Source organism: Pyrus communis, chromosome 4, assembly GCF_963583255.1.
Source record: "Pyrus communis chromosome 4, drPyrComm1.1, whole genome shotgun sequence".
Lineage (NCBI taxonomy): Eukaryota > Viridiplantae > Streptophyta > Magnoliopsida > Rosales > Rosaceae > Pyrus > Pyrus communis.
The window spans coordinates 24,937,926-24,963,714 of record NC_084806.1 but is presented as its reverse complement, the minus strand read 5'-3'; the positions used below and the strand labels follow the sequence as shown (position 1 = coordinate 24,963,714).

The 25,789-nt window shown below is 40.5% G+C and overlaps 1 protein-coding gene across 1 annotated transcript; it reads right to left on the bottom strand.

Moving 5' to 3' along the window:
• Window positions 1-13,762: 13,762 nt before the first annotated feature.
• Window positions 13,763-20,108, bottom strand: LOC137731516 (cyclic nucleotide-gated ion channel 17-like). The gene is made up of 7 exons (XM_068470638.1): window positions 19,883-20,108; window positions 18,257-18,821; window positions 17,262-17,474; window positions 16,867-17,156; window positions 15,659-15,770; window positions 15,261-15,497; window positions 13,763-14,883 (listed from the first exon to the last, which is right to left on the bottom strand). The coding sequence occupies exons 1-7, from the start codon at window positions 19,909-19,911 to the stop codon at window positions 14,161-14,163; spliced, it is 2,169 nt and encodes a 722-aa protein (XP_068326739.1). The 5' UTR covers window positions 19,912-20,108; the 3' UTR covers window positions 13,763-14,160.
• Window positions 20,109-25,789: the final 5,681 nt, after the last annotated feature.

Here is a 25,789-nt window from a genome sequence, read left to right as displayed (position 1 = left end):
TAGAATTTTTTAATTTTTGAAATTATAGTTTTCTTCCTTGTTCGCCTCTCATGTCTCAACATCCATTTTGCACTTTCGTCTTCCGATCCAATAATATCATGATCATCATCTCACTCTCACCTTCCTTAGACACCCTTCCTCTCCCTTTATAATATGACAACGACTTCACATCGCTTTGTTACTTTAGCATAACCTCCTTGAGGTAGCAAAAATCTGCTGTCTTCAATCTTGATATATTTGTACCTACAAAACAATTACACTTTGTTACTTTAGCATAACCTCCTTGAGGTAGCAAAAATCTGTTGTCTTCAATCTTGATATATTTGTACCTACAAAACAATTAACACCTTTGATCAAGAACAAAGCCACACGCGCGCAAGAGGTGTTAAAGGGGTGGGTTCGGCCAATGGATCATCGATGCCTAAGTCAATAACTATGAAAAAAGAGTGAGTGTTTAGGGCTTGTATGTGTAGCAAAAAACTTACCAAAATTTGGTGGAGATGAGGTATTAATAAGGAGGTGGCCGACCTAGGTGTAGGTTTTGCTCTACATGTGCCGGCTTCCCATTGGTCAAGTTTGTGTTATCCTTATGATGGATGAGGAAATAATATTACCAAGATATTAATTAGGAGATAATATCTTCGAATGATGATGGAAAGATCCTTGATTGATTGTGATGAGGATTACTTACTAGTTTGAGTTGATCTTCAATTAAGAATGTATTGAAGATAGGATTTGGTGATTAATCCTATCTTTTATGCCTTCGAGTTTTCCATGACTCGAGCAGGGGAGCTTTGAGCAACCGTAGTCAGCTGCTTAAACCTCCAAGGATGATGAGTTGCTCGTTGGAATATTTGTTTGTCTGTTCATTTAACGAGGGCAATCTTGTCTTCTTCAGGAAAAAGTCCATGTGTCTTCTTCAGGATTTTTGGGATTATTCTTTGCTCTACAAATGCCCCTACACCTACTGCCTACACACAGAAAAAGGTAGTAGGTGTAAAAATCCGAACCTGGATAAGTGAGAGAGTTATTTTCCAATTTGAATAGATTCTCCGCTTTGACTTGGAATAGAGTCTTTGAAGAAAGGGAAACCATTTGTCACCAAAACCTATTTAAGTCTCCCTTAAGTAGGGGTTAAGTAAATTTGGAGAGCAATTTTAATCCCAACAAGAAAGAGAGGAAACCAGAGGAAATTTGTTCTCTTTCCCCTAGTCTTATTCTTTACTTGCCCTTGCAAAGAGTTGTTTGTCATCATCGTTCTTCTTCTCAGTGTCACACCAAGGTAAGAAGAATTTAATTCTTTTTCTTTTTTATTTTTCTGGATCATCGGGGCTTCATGAGATGGTTCGACTAAGGCCAAGAACGTGAGAAAACGTGGCTGGAAAAACACGAGGCTGCTACGGGAGGAAATGGCTCAACTGGGCTAAGGTGGTAGTGTGGCGTGGCTGGCTAGGCCAAAGTGTTGGCTCGTCTTGGGCGAGACCACCCCCTCCCCCTGAGGAAGAGGTAGGGCGCAGTTAGGCAAGACTGATGCGCTAGGCCTCACACAATGCTGGGCTAAGTGTTGTGCTAGGCCAAGATGAAAGAGAGAAGAGAGGCTCATTTAGGCCTTGCTCCATTGGGAATGAGGAAAAGGGCATGCGGGCCCATCTTCTAGAGAAGAAGGAAGGAGGCACGAGCGTCTTTGCACCTTAGTCATAGGGCAACGTGGTGGACTGCAGCTTGGTGTGTTGCTCCATGCATTTTTTTAATTCTTTCTCTTCTGAATCACCCCTAAATATTTTCTCGATATTTTTTATGCAGGAATTCTTCAAGTATGTCTCCTTCTAGTTGCAAAGGTGATGAGTAACCACTGCTCTTCTATCGTCAAGGCGGACACCACACATCAGAATGTACCAAAATCAAATGGCAAAGTAGCTTTAGAATCACAATTTGGAAAGGAAGTATGACGACTCTTAGCCATGACTCATGTTTCACGCTTGACCTCTGAATCACTACAAGTGCAAACAAAGAAGGAAATAGATGCTTCAGATAACTAATGTGATGGATGTCCCAAGCGTCGATGATGCAACCAAATTTGATGTTTATCATCGACTTTCGCATTTAGAACTTCATGATTACTTGAACCTGAAACAACTATGTCTTCCATAGTCAAGATGTACAAACCCTCAATTCTTTTACCACGACCAATAATCTTCTGAGTTTTAAGGTCTTAAAATAATAATATGTGGGGTGGAACAATATAAGGTATCAAGTAGTTTTCCTTACCGACAGAAAATTGCACTTAACATTAGGAACAAGTACAACATGGACTGGTGATAAGGTCGAAGTAAGAGAGATAGTGCCAGGTGAAGGTGTTCCATTTGCACTAGTAATATACGGATCATGAACATAATTACATAACTCATCAAACACTTTAAGGTCATCAGTCACATGGTCAATGGCCCCAATATTAATTATCTACTTCTTTGTTCCAGCAAGAGAACAATTAAGGCACAACTGAAACACCCCGACCGAGATCAGGGCATTCTGGCCGTCACATGGAAGTGACGTAACCATGTGCACAGTGCGGAAGCTAATAAAATAATAATAAAAGTACGAATAAATAAAACCAGCTTTACACAAAGTAAGAACATACATGTGCAAACGTAAATGTGAAAACAAAGTTCAGAGCACAACAACCTAGTGCATTCCGGGAGAAACAACACTACTTAAACACACTCAAAGGTGGTCCTACACTGGTGATAATCTGTCAGATATGCCGGAAAAATCCTCTGGGGAGCCACCAAAAGTGCTAGCCAACTAAAACCTGGAGGGGCGCAAAACAAAAAGGGTGAGTGGGCAAAAACAAAGCTTTTCAAAAACCATTTCATAAACAAGATTCTAACCCCTCGCCGTAAAACCTGTATACTTCCCAGAAAAATAGAATATAGATATATATAAGTCATGCTCAGAAGTATGCCGTGCCAAAAGCCTCGAAATAAAATGCAAGTGCTTAGGTAATGTCAAAACAATGCCATGTAATCTGTCAGCCGGAGTCACCTAACGTGACCTATACGGCTGAGTCTAGAGCTAAAATCTCCATCTCACTAACTATACCTGCACACGAGTCGGAACCACCTAAAGTGGTCTGTACGACAGAACTGGGTGTAATATAAGTACGTTCAAGTGCTACGATCACATGAAGGTTGGACGAATAATCGCAGGTCACCTACGAGTCGGAACCACCTAAAGTGGTCTGTACGACAGAACTGTGCACCTAACTTGGATCCAAGATGAGCGTGTGGTGCGGGAGGTGAACATCACGTGAAGGATTGTGCCCAACTCTGGGCGGGAGCACTAACACCGGGGGTGCAGGTTATGAGCTCTCTATGCATCTCAAATCACTACTAAACATAAACATAAATCATAACTCATCTGGCACCTACCTGTGCGTCCGCAGCACCTAACATATATATACATATGCGACTAATAATGCATAAATAAATGGCAAACAATAAGCATGGCATATAAACGTATAAACGTTTCATTTCACTTTCTGGGAAAAGTATAAGTATATAGGTATATACGGAAAACCAGAAGCCCACTCACTGGTATGTAGAAGAGTCGTAACCCCCTTGCCTCGAGTGACCGCGCTTGTCCTCGGGATAGGTCTCATCTATATGCAAAACAACTATAAAAACGTTAATTTTAAAGCACATAACCAACATCACGAAATAACTTCTCATACAAAGCTCAAATGGGGTGTATGAATACACCAACGTGATCTACTCAACCTCAGGAATATCCCCGTATTTTTAGAAAATTTTTCTGACGCTGCACACGCCCCCACGCGCCGGCCACGCGCAGGCACGTGCCTGGTACACTGACGGCATCAGTTAACGCCGTCAGGAATATTCCGTTAACTCTGACGGATTCCGTTAACGCCGTTAGGAATATTCCGTCCAAACTGACGGAATATTCCGTCATCTTCTTCGGCGAAGCTCTGGCGCCGTTGCCAGCGCAGGAAAATCGGGAAAACTTTAAAACCTTGTATGTTCTTCGTTTTTCAACCAAATTTCACAAAATTGGTACCAAAATGAAGCTTACAACAAGAGGAACAAATCCATACCATTTTCAAGCACTAAAACCCACGGAATCTCGACGGGAAAGCACCACCAACTCCGGCCAAGCTTGTAACTCACGATCCCGACGTCCAAAACCTTCAAACGAACCACCTCGAGCTTCCTAAGGACCTCACCAAGCTTCCTACAAGCTTGAAATTCCAAAAAACACAAGAATTAACGTGTGCATGAACAGTGACCAAATCGGGGTATCCCGAGTTCAACGTGAAAACGAAGGTATCCTTATCTGAAATGGGTATGGTTGAACTTCCAAGGACCTCACGAGCACAAATATGTAATTTATTTCCTCAATCTGTGAAGGTTTGGATGGTTTTGGTTGTCGTCCGTACAAAGAGAATAGGAATGGGAGACAGGGAGGGCTCGGGATAGGGCAGGGAGAGAGAGTGAGTGAGTGTGGTGTGTGTGTGGTCCAAAACCAGCCAAGCAACACCCAAAAAGAACCACACAACGGAACCACCATAATAGGGGCAAAATCGTCATTTCACCCCTACGGTTCGAAAATCCGGAACTGGCTGTCACAACCTACCCACCTTATTAGAATTTCATCCCGAAATTCAAAACAACCACACAAATCAAACCCCTAGCGATCAAAGAACAACCGAGGATACAAATCTCTCATCCGATCTTCAGTTTCCCAAGTAGCTTCCTCCACGGAATGATTCCTCCACAAAACTTTCACTAAATTCACTGTCTTGTTCCTCAGAACCTTTTCTTTCCAATCTAGAATCGTCACTGGTTGCTCATCATAGTCAAATCCGGATTGATTTCCAAGGGTTGAGGAGGTATCACATGAGACGGATCAGCAACATAATGTCGAAGCATGGACACGTGAAAAACGTTATGTACTTTAGCCAACTCAGGAGACAATTCCAGCCTGTAAGCTACCTCGCCAACTCGTTCGGTGATCATGTACGGTCCGATATACCTGGGACTCAGCTTACCTTTCTTTCCAAACCGTACAACGCCTCTCCACGGTGAAAGCTTCAGAAACACCCAATCGCCAACCTCATACACCCTGTCAGTAGCATGCCGATCTGCAAAACTCTTTTGCCGATCCTGGGCCGCCTTCAAGTTAGACTTGATTACCTGAACATTTTAAGTGGTCTCCTCAACAATCTCCGAGCCCACCAAAACTCTTTCTCCGACCTCTGACCAACACAACAGGGTGCGACAAGATTTACCATACAATGCCTCAAATGGTGCCATGCCGATACTCGAATGAAAGCTGTTGTTGTAGGCAAATTCCATTAAATCCAACCGCTTGTGCCAAGCATCACCAAACTGTAACACCGAAGCTCGCAACATATCCTCCAACGTCTGAATGGTTCTCTCTGACTGTCCGTCCGTCTGAGGATGATACGCCGTACTATAAAGTAATCTTGTACCCAAAGCTTCCTAAAATGCCACGCAGAATTTAGATGTAAATCTTGGATCACGATCTGAGACAATACTCACAGGGACACCATGGTACTTCACGATCTTTGAGATGAACAACTCAGCTAATCGGCCCAAAGAATACTTATCCCTCACTGGAATGAAATGTGCTGACTTAGTAAGCCGATCAACAATCACCCAAATACCGTCAAAACCATTATGTGTACGCGGAAGCTTGTAACAAAATCCATAGTAACGTTTTCCCATTTCCACTCTGGAACGGGAAGTGGCTGCAACAACCCAAACGGTTTCTTTCTTTCCGACTTAACTTGCTGACAAACAGCACACCTACTCACATACTCAGCTATCTCTCTCTTCATACCTGGCCAATAATAAAATGGTCGAATGGTATGATACATTTTAGTAGCTCCTGGATGCATAACATAAGCCGAGATATGTGCTTCATCGAGAATTGCTTTCTTTAAATCCAAATTATTAGGCACAAACATCCTACCCTCCTGCATCAGCATGCCATCCGAATCACGAACTCTGAGGTCTCTCCTCCTCCCTCGATCTCGAGCTTGGATCAATTCTTGAGTTTCCCTATCAGCTACCTGAGCTTCAAGCACCCAATCAACTAAAATTGGCCTAACTTGAAAATTAGCAAGTAAAGACAACTCTCGATCTTCTGCCTCTAACCTCACTCCCGTAGATCTTAAGTTTGCCAAAAGAGGGATACGATTAGCGTACAACGCATTGATACGGCCCTGAGACTTCCTACTAAGTGCATCAGCCACTACATTTGCACGACCAGGGTGATAATCAATCGTGCAATCATAATCACTGAACAGCTCCATCCACCTCTGCTGACGAAGATTAAGATCATTCTGCGTAAAAAGATACTGAAGACTCTTATGATCTGTAAAGATCTTACATTTCTCCCTATAAAGGTAATGTCTCCACAACTTCAACGCAAAAATAATGGCTGCTAACTCCAAATCATGTGTAGGGTAATTCAACTCATGAGGTTTCAGTTGTCATGAAGCATAAGCAATTACCCTACCATGCTGCATCAACACACAACCCAGACCATTCAAATAAGCATCACTATAGACCTCGAAATCACCACTATCGTCCGGGAGCCCCAAAACAGGTGCATGAGTGAGACAATACTTCAACTGCTGGAAACTCTGCTCACACTTATCATCCCACTCAAATTTAACATATTTCCTCGTTAATCTCGTCATGGTAAAGCAATCATAGAAAAATCCTTAACAAACCGTCGATAATACCCTGCTAAACCAAGGAAACTCCTCACCTCAGTGACGGTTCGCGGTTGCTCCCATTTCTCCACAATATGCGGTAATGGATAACGGTTTTTAATTGTTACCCGATTCAATTGCCGGTAATCAATAGATAGCCTCAAAGTTCTGTCTTTCTTTCTCACAAACAACACTGGAGCTCCCTAAGGTGAAGTACTAGGCTGAATACAACCCTTATCCACTAATTCCTGCAATTGAACTTTGAATTCCCTTAACTCCGCAAAAGCCATACGATAAGGAGTCAAGGAAATAGGATTAGTACCTGGAAGCAACTCAATGGTGAACTCCATGTCTCGATCTGGCGGCAAGCCAGGTAAATCCTCAGGGAAAACATCAGGAAAATATCTGACTACCCTTACATCCTCTACTCTACTAGGAGCAGCCTCATCCAACACCATATGAGCTAAGTACCCCTAGCAACCTTTAGATAACAACCTTTTCGCTCGCATAGCAGAAATAACGCCATCTCTCACCCCACTCTGCTCGCCCACAAAAGTAACCACAGGTAATCGAGGACGATGAAACGTAACTATTTTCCCGTAACAATCAATATTGGCATGATTGAAATGCAACCGATCCGTGCCCAGAATCACATCAAAGTCAACAATATCCAACGGGATAAGATCAGCTGGCATAACAACATCCTCTATTATCACTGGACATCCTGGGTACACACGATCTACAATACATCTCTCCCCTCTAGGCATAGCAAACTCTAAATCATACCCTAGAGGTGTGGGGCGAGGTTGCGTCACTTGGGCAAATGTATGAGAAATCACAGAATGTGTAACACCAAAATCAATTAATACTCTAGCAAAATAACCAAGCATATTTAACGTACCCATGATCAGGTCTGGATTGTTTTGAGCATCCTGCAGGGAAATGTTGTGAATACGCCCCTCGGTCTGCTGTTGTCCACCTCAACCTCTGCTCGTCTGGCCACCACGACTCTACGTACCACGCCCCTGACTGGGCTGACCAGACTGCCTCGAAGACCCCGCACTACTCGTAGCAATCTCCCCCTGCTGAGTCTGTCCTCCCTGAAACCACTGAGACCCGCCTGCTGGAACTGGAGGATAGGGCATATAGCCACCAGAATACTAGGGATAACCACCCTGAAAATATGGGTCATAGGGATATTGATATTGTCCCGGGGCATAAGGAACAACATCGCCCTGATAGTAATAGGCACCACCTCGACCCATTTGCCCATAACTGCCAGGACTAGGAATCTGCTGAATCGGTGCAGGTGGTGGCAAGAAAGTCTGCTAACTCTGGGGACAATTTGCAGCCCAATGTCCTATCTGCCCACAAGTAAAGCAACCACCGCTACCTCGCCTACACTCACCAAAATGTCGATTATTACACCTGCAGCAAACTGGGGCCCTACCTTTACCAGCATCACTCTATCTCTGGCCTCTAGCACCACCAACAAACCTACCACCACAACCCTGACCAGTGGCACTAAAGCCACTGCTAAAAGAGCTAGAATTAGTGCCACCCCTCTTGAAGTTCTGGGTCCTACGAGGTCCGAACGACGCTTAACCCTTGCCCTTATCACCCTTCCTCTGATTATCGTCTTTCTCTTCCTCCTCACTCTCGCTCGGCATATTCTTTGAATCCTCAATTCTCAACAAAATCTCATAAAACTCCTAGTAGGTGTCACAAGGGGTAGTGGTCACCATCGAACGCCACTTCTTCTTAGTGCCTAAACGGAAACGACGAAGCATCTCCGCCGGATTGCCAGCAACATCCGGATGATAGCGAGACAGATCAGTAAACCTCCAGTAGTACTCGTTTGCTGTCAACTTCCCCTGTCTCAACTCAGTGAATTCCTACTTTTTGCGGTAAATATACTAAGGAGGCACAAACCTTCTCCTGAACAACTCTCTAAATACATCCCAATCAGTCTTCTCCGCTGGAGACAAACGAATAAGTTCCTGCTCCCACCAGGATGCAGAATCCTTACCCAAAAACCACAATGTCGTCTCAACCCACTTCTCGACAGGGAGATTCCCCTGATTATGCAGAACACGAAAGGTCTTCTCAATATGTTCTAGCCACCACTCCGCACCCTCAAAACCCTCGTTGCCTTCGAACTTATCCAACTTCAGATTATACATAGTCTCCAGAGGAGTCCTCTGGGGAGGGCCATGCACCAAATGGATAGCTGTAGCGATAGCTTACCCCAGCTGAGCTACATCGGGGAAACTAGGCTCAACAGAGCGACATAGTTCCCAACGAGGCAGCATAATTCTGACAAAAGACACCAAAACCATTAGAATACTCACAAAAGTACAGGACTGCGAAACCTAGGCTCTGATACCAAACTGACACACCCCGACCAAGATCAGGGCATGCTGGCCGTCACGTGGAAGTGATGTAACCATGTGCACAGTGCGGAAGCTAATAAAATAATAATAAAAGTACGAATAAATAAAACTAGCTTTACACAAAGTAAGAACATACATGTGCAAGCGTAAGTGTGAAAACAAAGTTTAGAGCAAGACGACCTAGTGCAGTCCGGGAGAAACAACACTACTTAAACACACTCAAAGGTGGTCCTACACTGGTGATAATCTGTCAGATATGCCGGGAAAATCCTCTGGGGAGCCACCAAAAGTGCTAGCCAACTAGAACTTGGAGGGGCGCAAAACAAAAAGGGTGAGTGGGCAAAAACAAAGCTTTTAAAAAACCATTTCATAAACAAGATTCTAACCTCTCGCCGTAAAACCTGTATACTTCCCAGAAAAATAGAATATAGATATATATAAGTCATGCTCAGAAGTATGCCGTGCCAACAGCCTCGAAATAAAATGCAAGTGCTCAGGTAATGTCAAAACAATGCCATGTAATCTGTCAGCCGGAGTCACCTAACGTGACCTATACGGCTAAGTCTAGAGCTCAAATCTCCATCTCACTAACTATACCTGCACACGAGTTGGAACCACCTAAAGTGGTTTATACGACAAGACTGGGTGTAATCTAAGTACGCTCAAGTGCTACGATCACGTGAAGGTTGGGCGAATAATCGTGGGTCACCTACGAGTCGGAACCACCTAAAGTGGTCTGTACGACAGGACTGTGCACCTAACTTGGATCCAAGATGAGCATGTGGTGCGGTAGGTGAATATCACGTGAAGGACTGTGCCCAACTCTAGGCGGGAGCACTAACACCGGGGGTGTAGGTTGTCAGCTCTCTATGCATCTCAAATCACTACTGAACATAAACATAAATCATAACTCACCTGGCACCTACCTGTGCGTCTACAACACCAAACATATATATACATATGCGACTAATAATGCGTAAATAAATGGCAAACAATAAGCATGGCATATAAACGTATAAACGTTTCATTTCACTTTCTGGGAAAAGTATAAGTATATAGGTTTATACGGAAAACCAAAAGCCCACTCACTGGTATGTAGAAGGGTTGTAATCCCCTTGCCTCGAGTGACCGCGCTCGTCCTTGGGATAGGTCTCACCTATATGCGAAACAACTATAAAAACGTTAATTTTAAAGCACATAACCAACATCACGAAATAACTTCTCATACAAAGCTCAAATGGGGTGTATGAATACACCAACGTGATCTACTCAACCTCAAGAACATCCCCATATTTTTAGAAAATTTTTCTGACACCGCATACGTCCCCACGCACCGGCCAAGGCACGACCACACGAGCCGGCCACGCGCCGGCACGTGCCTAGCACACTGATGGCGTCAGTTAACACCGTCAGGAATATTCCGTTAACTCTAAGGGATTCCGTTAACGCCGTTAGGAATATTCTGTCCAAACTGACGGAATATTCCGTCATCTTCTCCGGCGAAGCTCCGAGGCCGTCGCTGGCGCCGGAAAATCGGGAAAACTTTAAAACCTTGTATCTTCTTCGTTTTTCAACCAAATTTCACAAAATTGGTACCAAAATGAAGCTTACAACAAGAGGAACAAATCCATACCACTTTCAAGCATTAAAACCCATGGAATCTCGACGGGAAAATACCACCAACTCTGGCCAAGCTTGTAACTCACGATCCCGACGTCCAAAACCTTCAAATGAATGACCCCGAGCCTCCTAAGGTCATCACCAAGCTTCCTACAAGCTTGAAATTCCCAAAAACATAAGAATTAACGTGTGCATGAACAGTGACCAAATCGGGGTATCCCAAGTTCGACGTGAAAACGAAGGTATCCTTACCTGAAATGGGTATGGTTGAACTCCCAAGGACCTCATGAGCACGAATATGTAATTTGTTTCCTCGATCTGTGAAGGTTTGGATGGTTTTGGTTGTCATTCGTACAAAGAGAATAGGAATGGGTGAGAGAGAGGGCTCGGGACAGGGCAAGGAGAGAGAGTGAGTGAGTGTGGTGTGTGTGGTCCAAAACCAGCCAAACAACACCCAAAAACAACCACACAACGAAACCACCATAATAGGGGCAAAATCGTCATTTCACCCCCATGGTTCGAAAAACCGGAACTAACTGTCACACAACAGACACAAAGTAAAATTGAGACAATTTACTAGAAACGTTCGTGGCACTATGACAAAATCATTGATCATTGGCACGCACTGTAGCATATCACTATTTAATGGCACTTAGGGCGCAATCCTAAGAAAAGTGGGCACAAAAATTAAAACACACAGGTCACCAAGAGAACTGCTCTGATGTCAAGTTGAATTGAAAATGATAATTACCAAAAATATATAAAATAATATTTCAGGAATTTCTTGTACATTTATTAATTTTTAAAGTTAATTATTAGTATTACATATGCACTTCGTCAATATGAGACGAAAAACAAATGCATATATAGAACAACAGTAAATTTATTTCGTGTAAATCATTTTGGTTGGATAGAAATTCAAAAAGCCAAAAAGGGTGATGGGGTCCTCTTTCAAACATGCGCTGTAAACAAAAAGCTGACTGATAAAGAAACTCACGATAAATCCCAGAAAGAAAAAAGAGAAAGCACGGCACTTGTTTTGTCAAGGATTCACATCTTCTCATGACCTTTTTAGAGTTTAGGGTGCGCAAACAAAGCCACTGTCATTCTGTCAAAAGTGAAAACAAATAAGACAGCGAAAAAGGGAGTAGTTACTGTAATTTTTTGTTACTTAGGGTATTTTTTATTTAAGAATATAAAAATTAAAATTTAACAGCTAAAAAATTACAACCTTTTGTCACTCAATTCTATGGTCTGGTGGCATTCCTCTTAAAAAAATTAAAAAAAATAAAAAAAAAGTCAAAAGTACCCGGTATTTCAGAGCTTCGAAGAATTTTTGTTATTCACTTTCACCATGCACGATTTTTACCCTACAAAATTGCCAGTGCGGTTCTCTGTCTCTGTCTCTTACCTTTTAAGTGGTTGGCATGGAATTCAACTTTCTACTTCTTTATGTTCCACAATAGATGGGTCGGAAAAGTGTGTGAGATAACTGAAAGAAAAGGGATTCACATTTAATGCAAAAAGTGAAAGTGGGTGCTGCTAAGATGGGATGCAGAAGCACCCGTAATTGGTGCTGCTGACTCTGTGTGTGTGTGTAATTAGTTGATGTTTCGTGGCAAATGGGGGCATACGTGACCTCATATCTTAATTTCTTTAGGGTTTTCGTTTCTATTATTGCATGTTGATGTTATTGTTTTTATTGTTTTTAAACAAAAAAAAAAAAAAAAAAAAAATCAGCTGATGGTTTAGGCACAACAGTTCATTAGCTGGAAAGATTTACAGAGACATTTCGATCTCTTCCTGACCACTATAGTGTGATTCACCGACGCCAAAAATTGATAAAACTAAGTTATGTACACATTTCAGAGTTTTTTTTTAGTCAACATAAATTTGTTTTTTGTGTGAGTGCATTGAATTTGAATAGATTGGTGCAAGTAAAAATTAACATGGTGGAGAGGTTGAGAAGATGATGAGTGTGAAACGAAAAAAGAGGCACAGATGGCATACGGAATTCAATGTGATACAGACGAGAGAAGCAAGCTGGAGCACACAGGGAGGGAGAGACGACACCGAGTGAACGAAGACGTGATACAACTTTTTTCATCACCCACAAGACTTTTTTCTTTATTGGCCGGCATATGTCGACATTTGTAGAGACTTGTCGATGATGAATACAAGATACTATGGAGTAATGTTGAAGACTATTAGTGCTTTTCACCTAAAGTATTTCATACAAGAAGAGAGAAAAGAAAAAAAATGAAAGAAGAAAATAGAAGAAGTAGGAGGAGGAGACTGTAATTTAGTTTGTCTTAACTGTTTATAGAGGTCACATACAATATACAAACAAATATACATGGATTTTTTAAGTTGTTGAGATCGAGGATAACCAAAAATCCTACGCTGGCTCCGTCAATGGGTAAAAATTGTAAAATTACAACTATTTAATACTGAGGATAACCAAACACCAAAACATTGTAATTCGGTCTCTAATAAGTCAACACACGACAAGTTAGGGAGCTATTACAATGCTCCACCTACGGTATTAGGCCCAACCCGGCTGAGAAAGATGTAGAATTCGGTCCCAGCCCACTCCCAATCCTTCAAGGCCTATCGTCGTACTTGAACCTTGATCGTGGTTGCTAACTCTGATGCCAATTGTGAAATGCAGGTTCGGAATTTCACTATTTAAATTTTGAATTTGAAAGAGGACGAAAATGCCCCTGTTGCGCCTCTCTTCTTATCATACTTGGATAGTACGTGACCATACAAACGCATTGGCTCAAGGAGCAGGTAATTTACACTTGCAAAAATGGAGATTTGAGGTAGTTGCTACACATACACTGGAGCTTTTTCCAGCAACATCACTTGGTCATTCAAGCAGACTCCCCAGTTATCCATCAGCAAAACAACACTAAATATAGACGAAAGTGCAGAGGCAGCTCTGTTGGTTGCTTGGTTTGAGCATTACTCAAAAGGACTCGAATGGCTATATTTCTTTGCTCTATAAAAATGGCTGTAAGTCTTGAACGACCGTAAACGTCTTCTATTCAGTGTTGCTCTGGTTGAGCTCACAAACTGCGATTATATCAATATACGGTTTGTCTTATACATCCGATGCACCCCAAGAGACAATAATGTCCAACTTCTCTAACATCCAATGCACCAATTCACCTCTTCCACCAACCTCGATTGGTCGATTATGGCGGTATAATTCGGATGTCAATGGTATCAGGCATCGCAATCGGCGGGGATTCGCGTGAAACCTGAAATACCCAGTCCTGCAAACTAAGATGATTATGTTGTACATGAATGAGTTACACTTCGCCTTTGACGAAAAAGCTAAACCTATCTTTACACCCATAAGCCTGCTTTAAGCAAAACCTACTAATCTTCAGGCTCAGTGGAAAAGTCCGGTTCTTCAGGCTTTCGTAATTTTGGCATCTCGTCTTTGAGCTTCTGAGCTCCCCTTCTTGTGTTTGCAGCAAATCTTGAAGCCAGTAATGTGACCCCAAGATTCATTTTTACCTGGGAAGCGGGATTTGAAACAACAGAAAGATGTTCTTCCTCTTGCTCAGTCTCATAAGCCACTTTCTCATCCAAAGAAAATGATTCGCTCATACAATGATCTTTTACCGTCATTCTTCTTTTGTGGCGGCGCCAAGCAGCCTGTATGAAGCAGGCCGCCCAAGTTCTCCAATGGTGAGAGTAAAACCGAAATGTGTGCTGCAGCTTCTTGCTGTGCAGGCGTCTGAATTGGTTAGCAACAAATTTGAGATCTTCAGCTCGCAATGCAAAAGCTTCAACTTCACTAAGTGCTTTAACTGTCCGTGTTGAAGAAGGCAAATTAACAGTGGATTTTGGGAGCAAAGCCCATGCAAGCAGCTCCTCACCACAAAAGTCTCCAGGTTTTAATGTGATCGAGTTGAAGAATCCACTCCGCCCTCCATTGGTAGTAGAACTATCCAGAGACCCTCTTATAATGAAAAGCATTTCTGTCACCGGGTCACCCTCTCGAACTATGTAGGTACCCCCCGTGCTCAGGGAGGACACCAAACGCTCACATATTGCATCGAGAAGTTGATCATCCATCTGTGAGAAGAACGGGACCTGAAGAAATGAGAAAGGAAAGTGGGTTAGTAAATTTCATTTACAGGCACACGAATCAGCAGAGGTTTTATATAAGTACGACATTATAAGCAGTTAGAACCCATATTGTGCAGTGTCATTATAGCTTACACTACATTAGACTGAGTTCCCAAATGTGCCAAACACATGCACTTTGAGACATCCTCAAATGAGTCATACTAAACTTTGATGCCTGCTTAAATTGGTAAGCCTTTCAACCTTAATCCTAATCCAACATACATCGGGGACTGGAACCTAATCCTCTCATCCTGTTAATTTGGATGGAATATGAGGAATGATATTTATTGAACAAGATTGCCTGTAAGCCCAAAAATATAAATACTCGGGAAGAATCATACTCTTCGAACAAGATCTAAGCATAGGTGGCGTTGAATATCATGACGAAGATCAGCAGGTAAGCCATGAAGGATGGCTTCTTCATCAACTCCTCGAGTTGCCAGCCATTTGTATTGAACAAAGCGACGAACACGTCGTCTCAAATCTTCAGGGAGTTGACGATGCTTCATCCATTCCTCAGTGTCTCTTCGCTTAAGCCTCCACTCCTCAAGCCTCACAGTGATTGATTGGAGATAGGTCTACAATATAAAGACAATCCCCATGTTTAAACTATCAATTCCACGTGCATCAACGATTATTTAAGGACTAAAAAGTGATGAAAAAAATACTCCAGACATGAAGGAGAAGAAAAGTAAAACTAAACGCAAGATACAGAGGCAACAAGTGTTTCTCCTATTACCTGCATATTCCCGATTAAGTGGGCAAATAATACAAGACCCACAATGGCAATGAGAATGGCAAACGACGTCTCCCCAATAAAAGTGCTTGTCGACAAGTTTTGCCCATACGAACTAAGACAATAAGAATGGAACGGTAAGAATCAACATTTTTCATTCATTAACAGCTTTAAAAAAGGTACTATCATCAGATCCCACTTTATCTGAAATAAGAAATTAGAAAAAAAAAACTGCCATTTCTTATAAAAACTGTTCTGTCAAATTATAGGTACACAACTATGTTCCAACCACCTACGGTATCTCAATGTGGTAGTCGAGCTATTATATCAATGCCACAGAAATCCTTGACAGCCAAAGAGCATACAACCAAGGAAATGCTAATAAGCTGTATACTTCAAAGTGATCAGTATTGACCCTCTATGTAAGGCGCAGGTCTATTCCAGCAAATCGGAGGCACTGGTTCAACATCCAAAAGCAAAACCATCTTCTAACCATTGTAAAGTTAATCTAAGATTCAGTTTCACAATAAATGTTAACCGATTACTACACAGGATTGCATTGATAATCTTCATTCTCTTTTTAATTTTTCCAATGCATGCCTAGGAAAATGAATCTTTCTAGACCGCAAGCAAAAGAAAAACATTCGTGCCAAAGCATATTGGGTATGTCTCCAATGTGGAAACCCATCTTATGATGGTCTGTCTAAAATCAGATAGGAAGGTAACAATTTACATAGAAGTGAGAAGGAATTTAGTTTTGGAACTCAGAATTCTTCAACCAAATTATTCGAACTTAGAATTCTTATGATGGTCTGTCTAAAAAATCAGATAGGAAGGTAATCATTATAGGTGTCGCGGGATTATATCCTACTGCAGGTCATATAAGGGAATTTGCAACTAACTGGTATTTAATGAAGTATATAATGGTCTACAGACTTATAATATTTCAAAGTTCAACAAGTGAATTACCAAGACTCATTTAGAAAGCAACAGGAACCAACGATGATAATTAGTAAGTAATCAATCATAGCCACTATCATTCTTTGTGAATAAAAATAACTACCACCGGTAATAGAATAAGCCTTTTCTGAATTTAGTCTGTGAATAATAACATGGCGTCTAAATCTTCATGACATCTTAAATTTCCAAATTTTCCTTTTTGTTGATTTTATTCATACCTTTCTACCTAAAAAAAGGAAAAAACACCATACCTTAGTTGTTGTAAGCCCCACCATAAACAATAGAAGTATTTTGTGATGAAGTTTAAGGAGACAACATTTTTTGTCACTGCGCTTTCAAATATGCCATATTTGAAATTTTTGCTTGCAGGATTACAATTCTCGAACACATTTGTACTACTCGCCCAACCTTTTCTGTTAACATTGTCACAATCTAGATAAGAAAGCGAGCATTTTGTAGTGTTGAGTTCCTTTTTGCAAAATGACTTCCAGCATGAGGTATATCGGTCAATTGATAGCAAATACCATGCTGCCCCTAACACCTGTAACAACAAAAGAGGTAAAAGATTAGCATCCTGTTCTGGAACTCAGAGAGGACGGAGGGAAAGAAAAAATTAATAGGAAGAAAAAAGCAACCAGAGACATACATGGCTGGCCAGCATGTACAATAGAAGATTATATGCAGCCCCTGCCCAGGCAGTCTTTGTCACCACTCCAGTTGCTTTGATTATTTGCAAACTCAACGGAAAAATAAGATATAATCTGGGGACATATTGGATCAGAACAATTAGTGCAAGCGCATTGTTGTTATGATCCGTTTGAGCGCTTCTTGTTGCGGGGATAACAAACCAGATAACTATCTGCAAAAAAATTTCAATCAGTCATGAACCTAGCATTTCAGATTTTAGTGATAGTCTCATGTCTCATGTTAATGAATCTAGCATTTCCTCTACGGAGACTGTACAGTCTCTAATAATTAAGTATTTTAACCATATTTCGCAGGGTTTAGGGTTCTGGTTAAGATTGCCAAAACCTCACCATCAGACAAAGAGGTGGCAATCTTTGAAACAACACAAAATAAACACGGGTTTTAGTTGGTGTAATCATGATCGAGTGGAAATTGTGTCCACCAGTTTAACATGAACAATAAGCATTTGTGTTTCGAGCCAACTAACCTAACCCGAACACTTCAAGAATTGACATGTTTAATAAGCTCATATTGATACACTCAATAACTGTGTCACGTTGACACATTTATAACCTATAAAACAAGACATAATTATAAAGTTTAAAGTAACACTGACAATGTAAACATAACATATCTGTCAAAGAAAAACTAATCAGACATCTTCGATCAAATCAGGCTGATCTCTACTGCTATAACCATTTGCATTACCTGTTTAATACAACTCGCACAAAAAGGCAACAATTATGTAATCTTCTTCAGATTAATATTGGATCGCTCTGGTAAATTTTAGAGTAGCACTCACTTAATCTAGCTCTTATACATATTTTCTCTCTAATATTATATGGGTATCATAATTTTCTCACTCATTCTTTGATGCAATATAACTTGAACAGAAAAGGAAACTAAGCAAACCTACAATGTCAAGAATCAGTTATAATCCAAAAAAAAAAATACCTGAGGGAGGGGCAATGTGGCTATGAGATCAATGAAGAAGTCAGATGTAATATATCTCCGCGCAATCTTCTTTGGGTCCATGACAAGTTCACCCCTCCCAAAAACACGAGAACTTGGCGCAACATAGGCTGTCCTAAACTTTATCATCACATGCAACATATAAAAGATATCCGCAATAGTTCGGAAACAAGTCACAACAATTCGCAACCTTAAGTCCGTCTTCACACAATATGTGTTTGCATCCCCTCCCAGCATGGGCAGATAAAAATACAAAGGGTCAACAAAAAGTGCCACCAAGCAGGAGACAATGAAAACCCGATTCCATTGCAACACGATCTCACTACCCGGGTCAAGTATTCTCTTTTGCCAAGGTTCATAGTCCTCTGGAAACACCTTTGAATGCCCAATGCTGGAAGTTTCAACAAATCTATTTCTTCCCCCCACTAGTCTAGTGTCAGATTTAAGCAATGAAGACGACTTATATGCAGATGATGACTTTTCAAGCTGAGATGGCTCAGCTCTTCGCCATAAAGATTCTTTATGCCGTTTTTCATCAGAATAAAACCTAAGCCACATTAAAGGTGAGCAGAGTATTAAAGAGTGTCCTGATCCTTAGATTGAGTAAGGTTGTTTCAAAAGTTAATTATAATTCTCGTTCCTCACATTAAACTTAAGGAACTTGATGATAATATTCAACAAATTAGATGCATAAAAGGAAGTCTTATTAAGCAAATGAAAAGAAAAAAAAACCGTAGAACAATAAAATTAAGGGAAAATTGCACAAACACCACCTGGACTATTAGCGCCGTGTGCAAATACTACCCAAACTAAAAATCTTGCCAGTTTACGAACCAGACTCACGTTTTAATGTGAATGTCCAGCCTCCATTAGTTTTCTTAAAAAAATTTAGTCAAATTCATCTAAACACAAGTGAGCATTTTTCTAAGGGTATTATGTCACTTGCCAGTTTACCAACCAGACTTACGATCGGTTGACCAAAGCTCGTGGGATGTATTTTCCACTTCCTCAAGGGCAAGACACAGTCATCAAAATTCTTACCCTTAAGTCATCTAGGGGTCTTGCTGTCATGGAGTGGTGAAAATACACATGAAAAAGTGCTCATGTGGGCAGCACCATATGAGATTTTACGGAAATTCTAACGGAGATTTGACAGTGGCGGTACATGCCCACTACAAGTGGATTCTACATTGGCAGGAGTTCAGTTTGGGTGGCATTTGTGCACACAAACTAGATGTGGTATGCCGTAGGCTCCAACCTGACGGAATTTGTTTGTACGGGTTTATAGAAGGGTAAATCATTCTAGCTGTATGTATAGATTAGATAACCATTACTTTCCCGGGTCCCATATAATGAAGAATTTTCAATATTTTTCATCACATTTTCTCAGTATCCAAACAAGCACGGAAAGAAGAAAGAGGGACTGAAACATGGGGTTCCCAGAAACCTTGAGCTTCTGTCATATTTTCCCATGCCCAGTCCTACCTATTTCCTAAGCTCAATAATCATCATTCACGTTCTGAAGCAAACAAACAGAGAAATAATTTATTTAAAAAAAAAAAAAAAAAAAAAAAAAAAAAAAAAAAGGAGACTTTGCGGGTGATTCACCTGACAAGCCTTTCCTTCCTCAATTCCATGGCAAGGAGGAGGAAGCTGAATCCAAATCCTTCAGCTCAAAACCCTAACATACCATCTCCCCCACCATTTGAGGAATTTTGGTGTGTTGCAAATCTAAGTTCAGAGTAGCCGACAAGAGAGACCGGTGAGAGAGTGACAGTGGTTTAACGAGAGAAAATCTAAAAGTAGTCCCGCGAGTAGTCAAGACCCAAGAGAGAGAGAGAGAGAGAGAGTGTTCTGTCTACCGTCTACTAACTTAAGTTTGTGTTCAGATTGATCAAACAAAACCGATTCCGATAAAATTATGTTAATATTTTATTTTGAATTTTGTATAGAGAGAAAAGGACAAAAAAAATGTGAGAAGAGGAGAGAAAGGGGAAAGGAAAGAATCCAAATAGCACGTACATCAGTATATATTCTGCTGCAATACTTACATCTATTATGTAAAAGGATATACTATTCACACACCTATTTATACTTTTCACACATTTGATTTTAGTGTATGTCTTTTGATTTTCTTTCATTCGTCTAGTCCAAAAATCGAAAATTAAAAGGACATGTAAAAAGTAAAAAAGAATACATAGATAGTCCAATCTTAGCAATTGTATTACATCCCTGATATTATTTAAATTCCATTAATGGACGTGGGCCCAATTGAATTTTGTATACTAATCACAAATGATAGTGGGAAGGAATGGATGTTTTGGGTTTTGATTATTATTTTAATTCAACTAAAGGATAAAAAAAATATAATTTTGTACCAAAGACCTAATTTGACACATGGATTGTCGTCGTCCACTCAATGTTGTAATGTTGTCAAGATAGAAAGAAAGAAATTTGACAAAAAAACCATAAAAAAGAAGAAAGAAAGAAAGAAATTGAAACTTGCCCCTACATTATGACGTCCAATTATGGCGGAGATTACGACACACAGCAACCAAAAGAGAAATACAAGAGGATAATAGTAAAGACTTGACCCTAATAGTTATAATGTTTTAGGCCTCTCATGACTAGGAGTCCATCAACTCCTTCCGGAAGCCACCAGCGTCCTCCCAAGTAGCGTCCTCGACAAGTAGTCCCAGCCACTTGATTAGCCACTTGAAGTGGCAGTGTAATTGAGTAGAGGAGTTGACATGATCACGCACTTTTTTTCTTCAACAAAGAGACATTGAATGTATGGTGGATTCGAGCAATAGGGGCACCTCCAGCTTGTAAGCCAGCTTACTAATGTGTTCCAGGATTTTATAGGCTCCAAAATAGCGGGAAGAAAGTTTGCGACAATGATTTTTCTTCATTATGGTCTGCCGATTAGGCTGGAGGCCCAATTAAACAAAATCCCCCATTGTGAACTCGTGTTCAGTATGACTTGTTCAAATAGTTTCTCAACCGATCCTAAGCCATTTGTAGATTATGGCATAGCTGCTTAAGGATATAATCTCTGTTGAAGAGCAGTGGAAACCTGATCATAAGAAGTGACAGTATGCTGTTGGTAGCCATAAACTGTTGGGTTTCCGGGCATGATTACTTTAATTCAAATAATTAAATACGTAGAGGAAAATAATAAACAACATACAATATTTATCTCAATTACACATATGGTTGGTTGCAATTGATAAAGCACCAAAGTAATAAGTCGATGAAATTAACTTACTTGAATTTCTAGCCATGTGCATTCCGGATGATTGGATCATTCCATATGCTTGCAATCTTTCTCTTCATAATGGATCACGCAAAGCTCCCCAAGTGTTGAGCCTCTAAGAGTATCCACACTAATAAATCTAGAAATGGATGATGGGGTGATTGTGTAGAATTATAACTTTCTTAATTTCATTTATTCACAAGATTACAAATATATACAAGTCAAGTGACTTGGTGGACAAGTAAACCTAGGCCCACATAGATTTACAAAACCTAGCCCATATTAATTATCCTACATTAACAGCCCCCAGCAAAATTGGCGATCTCGAAGTGACAAGTTTGGACTTTAAAAATTCAAAACATGGTTTGGAAAGGCCTTTAGTGAGAACATTCTCAGGTTGATCGATCAAAGGAATGAACAAAACTTTGTGAGAACTCCCTGGACTTGTTTCACGGACAAAATGATAATCAAGCTCAATATGCTTCATTTGAGCATGAAAAATCAAGTTTGCAGCCATGTACGTGGTACTCAAATTATCACAATATAAAAGGTGGCAAAAGAAACCATAAATTAAAGCTCACAAAGCACATAAGAAAGCCCAAGAGATTCTGCACAAGCATGAGCTAAAGCCCTGCATTCAAATTCCGCAGTAAATCGAGAGACATTCGGTTGTTTGGTAGAGCTCCAGGAGATTAAGTTAGGCCTTGTTTGGGTTAATATTTTAACATTGGGCTTAGATAAAGGAAAGCCCAAGGATGCCAGATTAAAGGGGACTTGCCCGAAGCCCAGCACCAAGCCCAAAAGGCAAATTAAAGCCTTCTCAGCCAAGATGCAAGCCACGTGCTTGCCATTAAAGTGACAAGTGATGGAGACTAACCTACTACCAGCCAAATAACACTTTCTAGTGGCATTCCAAGTAAAAAGCCGATGACTCATTACCCTCCAAATGTTTTCGGGCAAGAGCAAAGTTACAGCAGTCGGGCTAATTTGTCCATAAAAGGAAGAAGAGGCCCCAGCATTTGCATCTTGAGTTTGAACTCAAGTTCATACCCTATGCCACTCTGCATTTGCATGCCTAAGCTCAGCTTCGAACTCCGGCCAGATTGTCGTCGAGTTCAAGGTTGATTAGGCTTTTGCAGTGCTCTTATATTAGTTCCTTCTTGTTTAGAACTGCAATTGATGAAGTTATACCTATTCTTGTGGTTCTAAACCTCTGCATGCTTCTCAGTGCAATTTCCCAGATTCCAATCATCTTTCCTGTGCAAACTCCGGCGAGTATGTGATTTATAGCGCTTGGGAACACCTCCAATCAATCCTAGGTATTTAGATACCTTTATGCATGTTATTGTTGGTTTGAATTGGCTGAGTTTGACATGCATGCACACTGATTTCCATTTCCAGAATCCAGTGAGGTTTTTCGAGGGAAATCCATTGAATCTGAGGTGGATTCGAACCCTATTCCTCTTAAATTGATTCAATGTAAGTCCCCTAAGCTTCTAATTGATGTTTCTATTAGTTCAGAAGTGAAATGTGTGAAATTTGGGACTGGAATCACCCTCTGCAATCTCTTGGTGCAATTTTGTAGTTTTCGGTGAGGCTCCGGTGACGGTACACGGCCACCGACGACGATTACCGTTAGTTTTAATAGCAGGAATTGAGATTCTGTTAACTTTAATGGAATCTACTAACGAAGCAGGTATGTTTTGTTATCCCTGTTTAAATCTTCACTGCACTTGCGCATGGCACCGGCGACGACGAGTGTGATGCCTACTTGCCCACGGCAACGCGCTTGCCGGCTGTTGCCGACCCACAGCAGTGCGTGTTTTCCGATGCGTGTCACCACTGCGGTGGTGCATGCAGTGGCATGTGACAAACCCGAGACCTAACCTTAGATTTTTCGGTGTTCTAATTCACGTGGTGCCTTCCGTTTGTGCAAATTCGAAGCCTAAACGATTGAATTGGACTATGTTCCATTAAAATGATGATTTAAGCTTATCTTAGCTTATATTGACATTCACCTGATTGATTGAGGATCGGAAGGATATAGGCAATGAGCCTAATTGCGAGGGACGCTCTGCTTACTTGTGAGTGGACCCTTTCGAAAAACCATTTTTTTAACGTTATATATTTACGTATACACTTTAATGCTTAATATGTGGATGCATGTTATTGTGTTAGTCTCGGATGAGACTTGTGATGATATTGATAATATCTTTAGATCATTCATGATCTATTTTCACCACATTGTCATCATGTGATGAGTTGTATAGCTATCTTTGGTCATAGATTTGTTTGCAAGTTTTATTTGTCCTAGTGGACACTAGGGTTGATGATCATTACCGGTATAGAGACTAACTAGTTGATGCTAGTATATTTCATGCTTGTTATACTTATGTTAGTGGATGCTAGCATGATTGATTGATGTAAGTTATGATTTCTGAACTTAACTTGATGGTTTTTCGTTGATATTGATGAACAAACTTTTCTATTATGGTAGTATTGTATTATATAGTTTTTCACTATATATGTTTTCAAAACAGGAGTTTTTATGTTTAATGATGATTTTATAACCGTGATAAAAGTAGTCCACTCACATTTTGTTTTATCGACTCCTTCAGGATGTAACGAGACTAAGGAGAACACCGATAGGGACGAGTGGGCTTAGCAGTAAGGCTTCCATCCTCTGGCCTTTGAGTGATGGCTCATTTACTGCAGTTTTATCTTAGTTGTAATAATGTATGCATGATCGTACTTTTGATTATGCATAGCACTGCACTTTGTGTTTATTGTTGTGTGAAACTTCTGGCTGCTCTAATCTGATGTGATTAATAACGGGGTTAAACCCGAGATAATTTGTGTCCCCAAGTGGGGAGGATGATAAGTACTTATGAAGTAACTTTGGATTTATTATTTTCAATGAACATCTTTTGGTTCAAATTCTTGCACATCATAAATATCTTACTATGGCTTCATCGTTGAGTTAGCTTGTGACGTCATCTCCGGATGGGGTCATATAGTCAATTTAGTGTCGTCCAGTATATCACAACCTCGTAACTTGTGTTATTGGGATTGTGGTGTGTCAATATTCCTACAAGTTAGGAATTTAAAGTTTTGTCACCCAGAATTGGAATCATTAACTTTTGTATGACAACTTAAACACAAAGGGCACAAAAGCCTAATGACTTAGCATGGCCCGCCATAAGAGAAAGTTTGGTTTGGTTTCACTTACGCCACTCAAATGTGGGTAGTTATATAAAGGGGATTATAACACAAACCTCATTAGGTTTTCTATGAGGAAAGAAGGAAAAATACAACTCCCTCTTTCTGTCTAGGAGGCCGACCCTAAGGGGGAGGATACTAGTATCCATCTCTCCCTTACTCACTCACCTCTTCTTCAAATCCTTCCTTAGTGTGGAGATGTTAGAGGTTCCTTCTCTTGGGAACTTGGAGAATCCATTCATCCATCCACAACTCCAAGAAACCCATGAAGTAAAGAAGCAAGGAATAAAGGCCCTCTCTTTGAGTGATTACCCTTTGCTTATACAAAGAGGAACCTACAAAGGTATAAAAAAATTATCAACTCTTTCTCTGTGAATTTGAGTTTGGTCTTTGGTTCACCACACTACTAGGCTTTGAATTTCTTGGGTAAAGTTTTATTTTGAGTACATATGCTTTAGCTTCCGCTATTTAATTGTTAAATGTAATATTTTTGTTACTCAAATGAGCTTAGAATGACCAAAATTTTCCTTCAAATATAAGAGATAGGTCTCTTCGATCTAACATTCTTATATCACTGTCTCTTAGGTTGATTATATTCTGTTATTCAGTAAACACATAATACATCAAGTAATGATTAACAATAAACATTGCCCATAAGTATTTCAAAAGTATGAGTGACTTTATGGCCATACTTCCAACACATGTACCCACCTCCACCTTTATACCCACCATATTTTGCCTAGGACAATGGTTCAGTAGCGTCAAAAAACATTGAAGTTGTGAAACAGAAGATAGCTTAAGATCGAGGCTGCTAAAACCAAAAACCAATTGAACAGAACCAAAAAACTGAGCCGGTTTGGTTCACTTGGTTTGGGTTTTTTTTTTTATTTTTTAATTTTTAATTTTTTTTTTTTTGTAGATTTTTCTATTTTTGGATTGAACTAGATTGGGTGCAATACTTAGTTAAGGTTTCAAATTTGGGTGATGAGATAGACTGTACCTAACGGTGCTCACCCTTACAAGGTGCCACTACAAACACA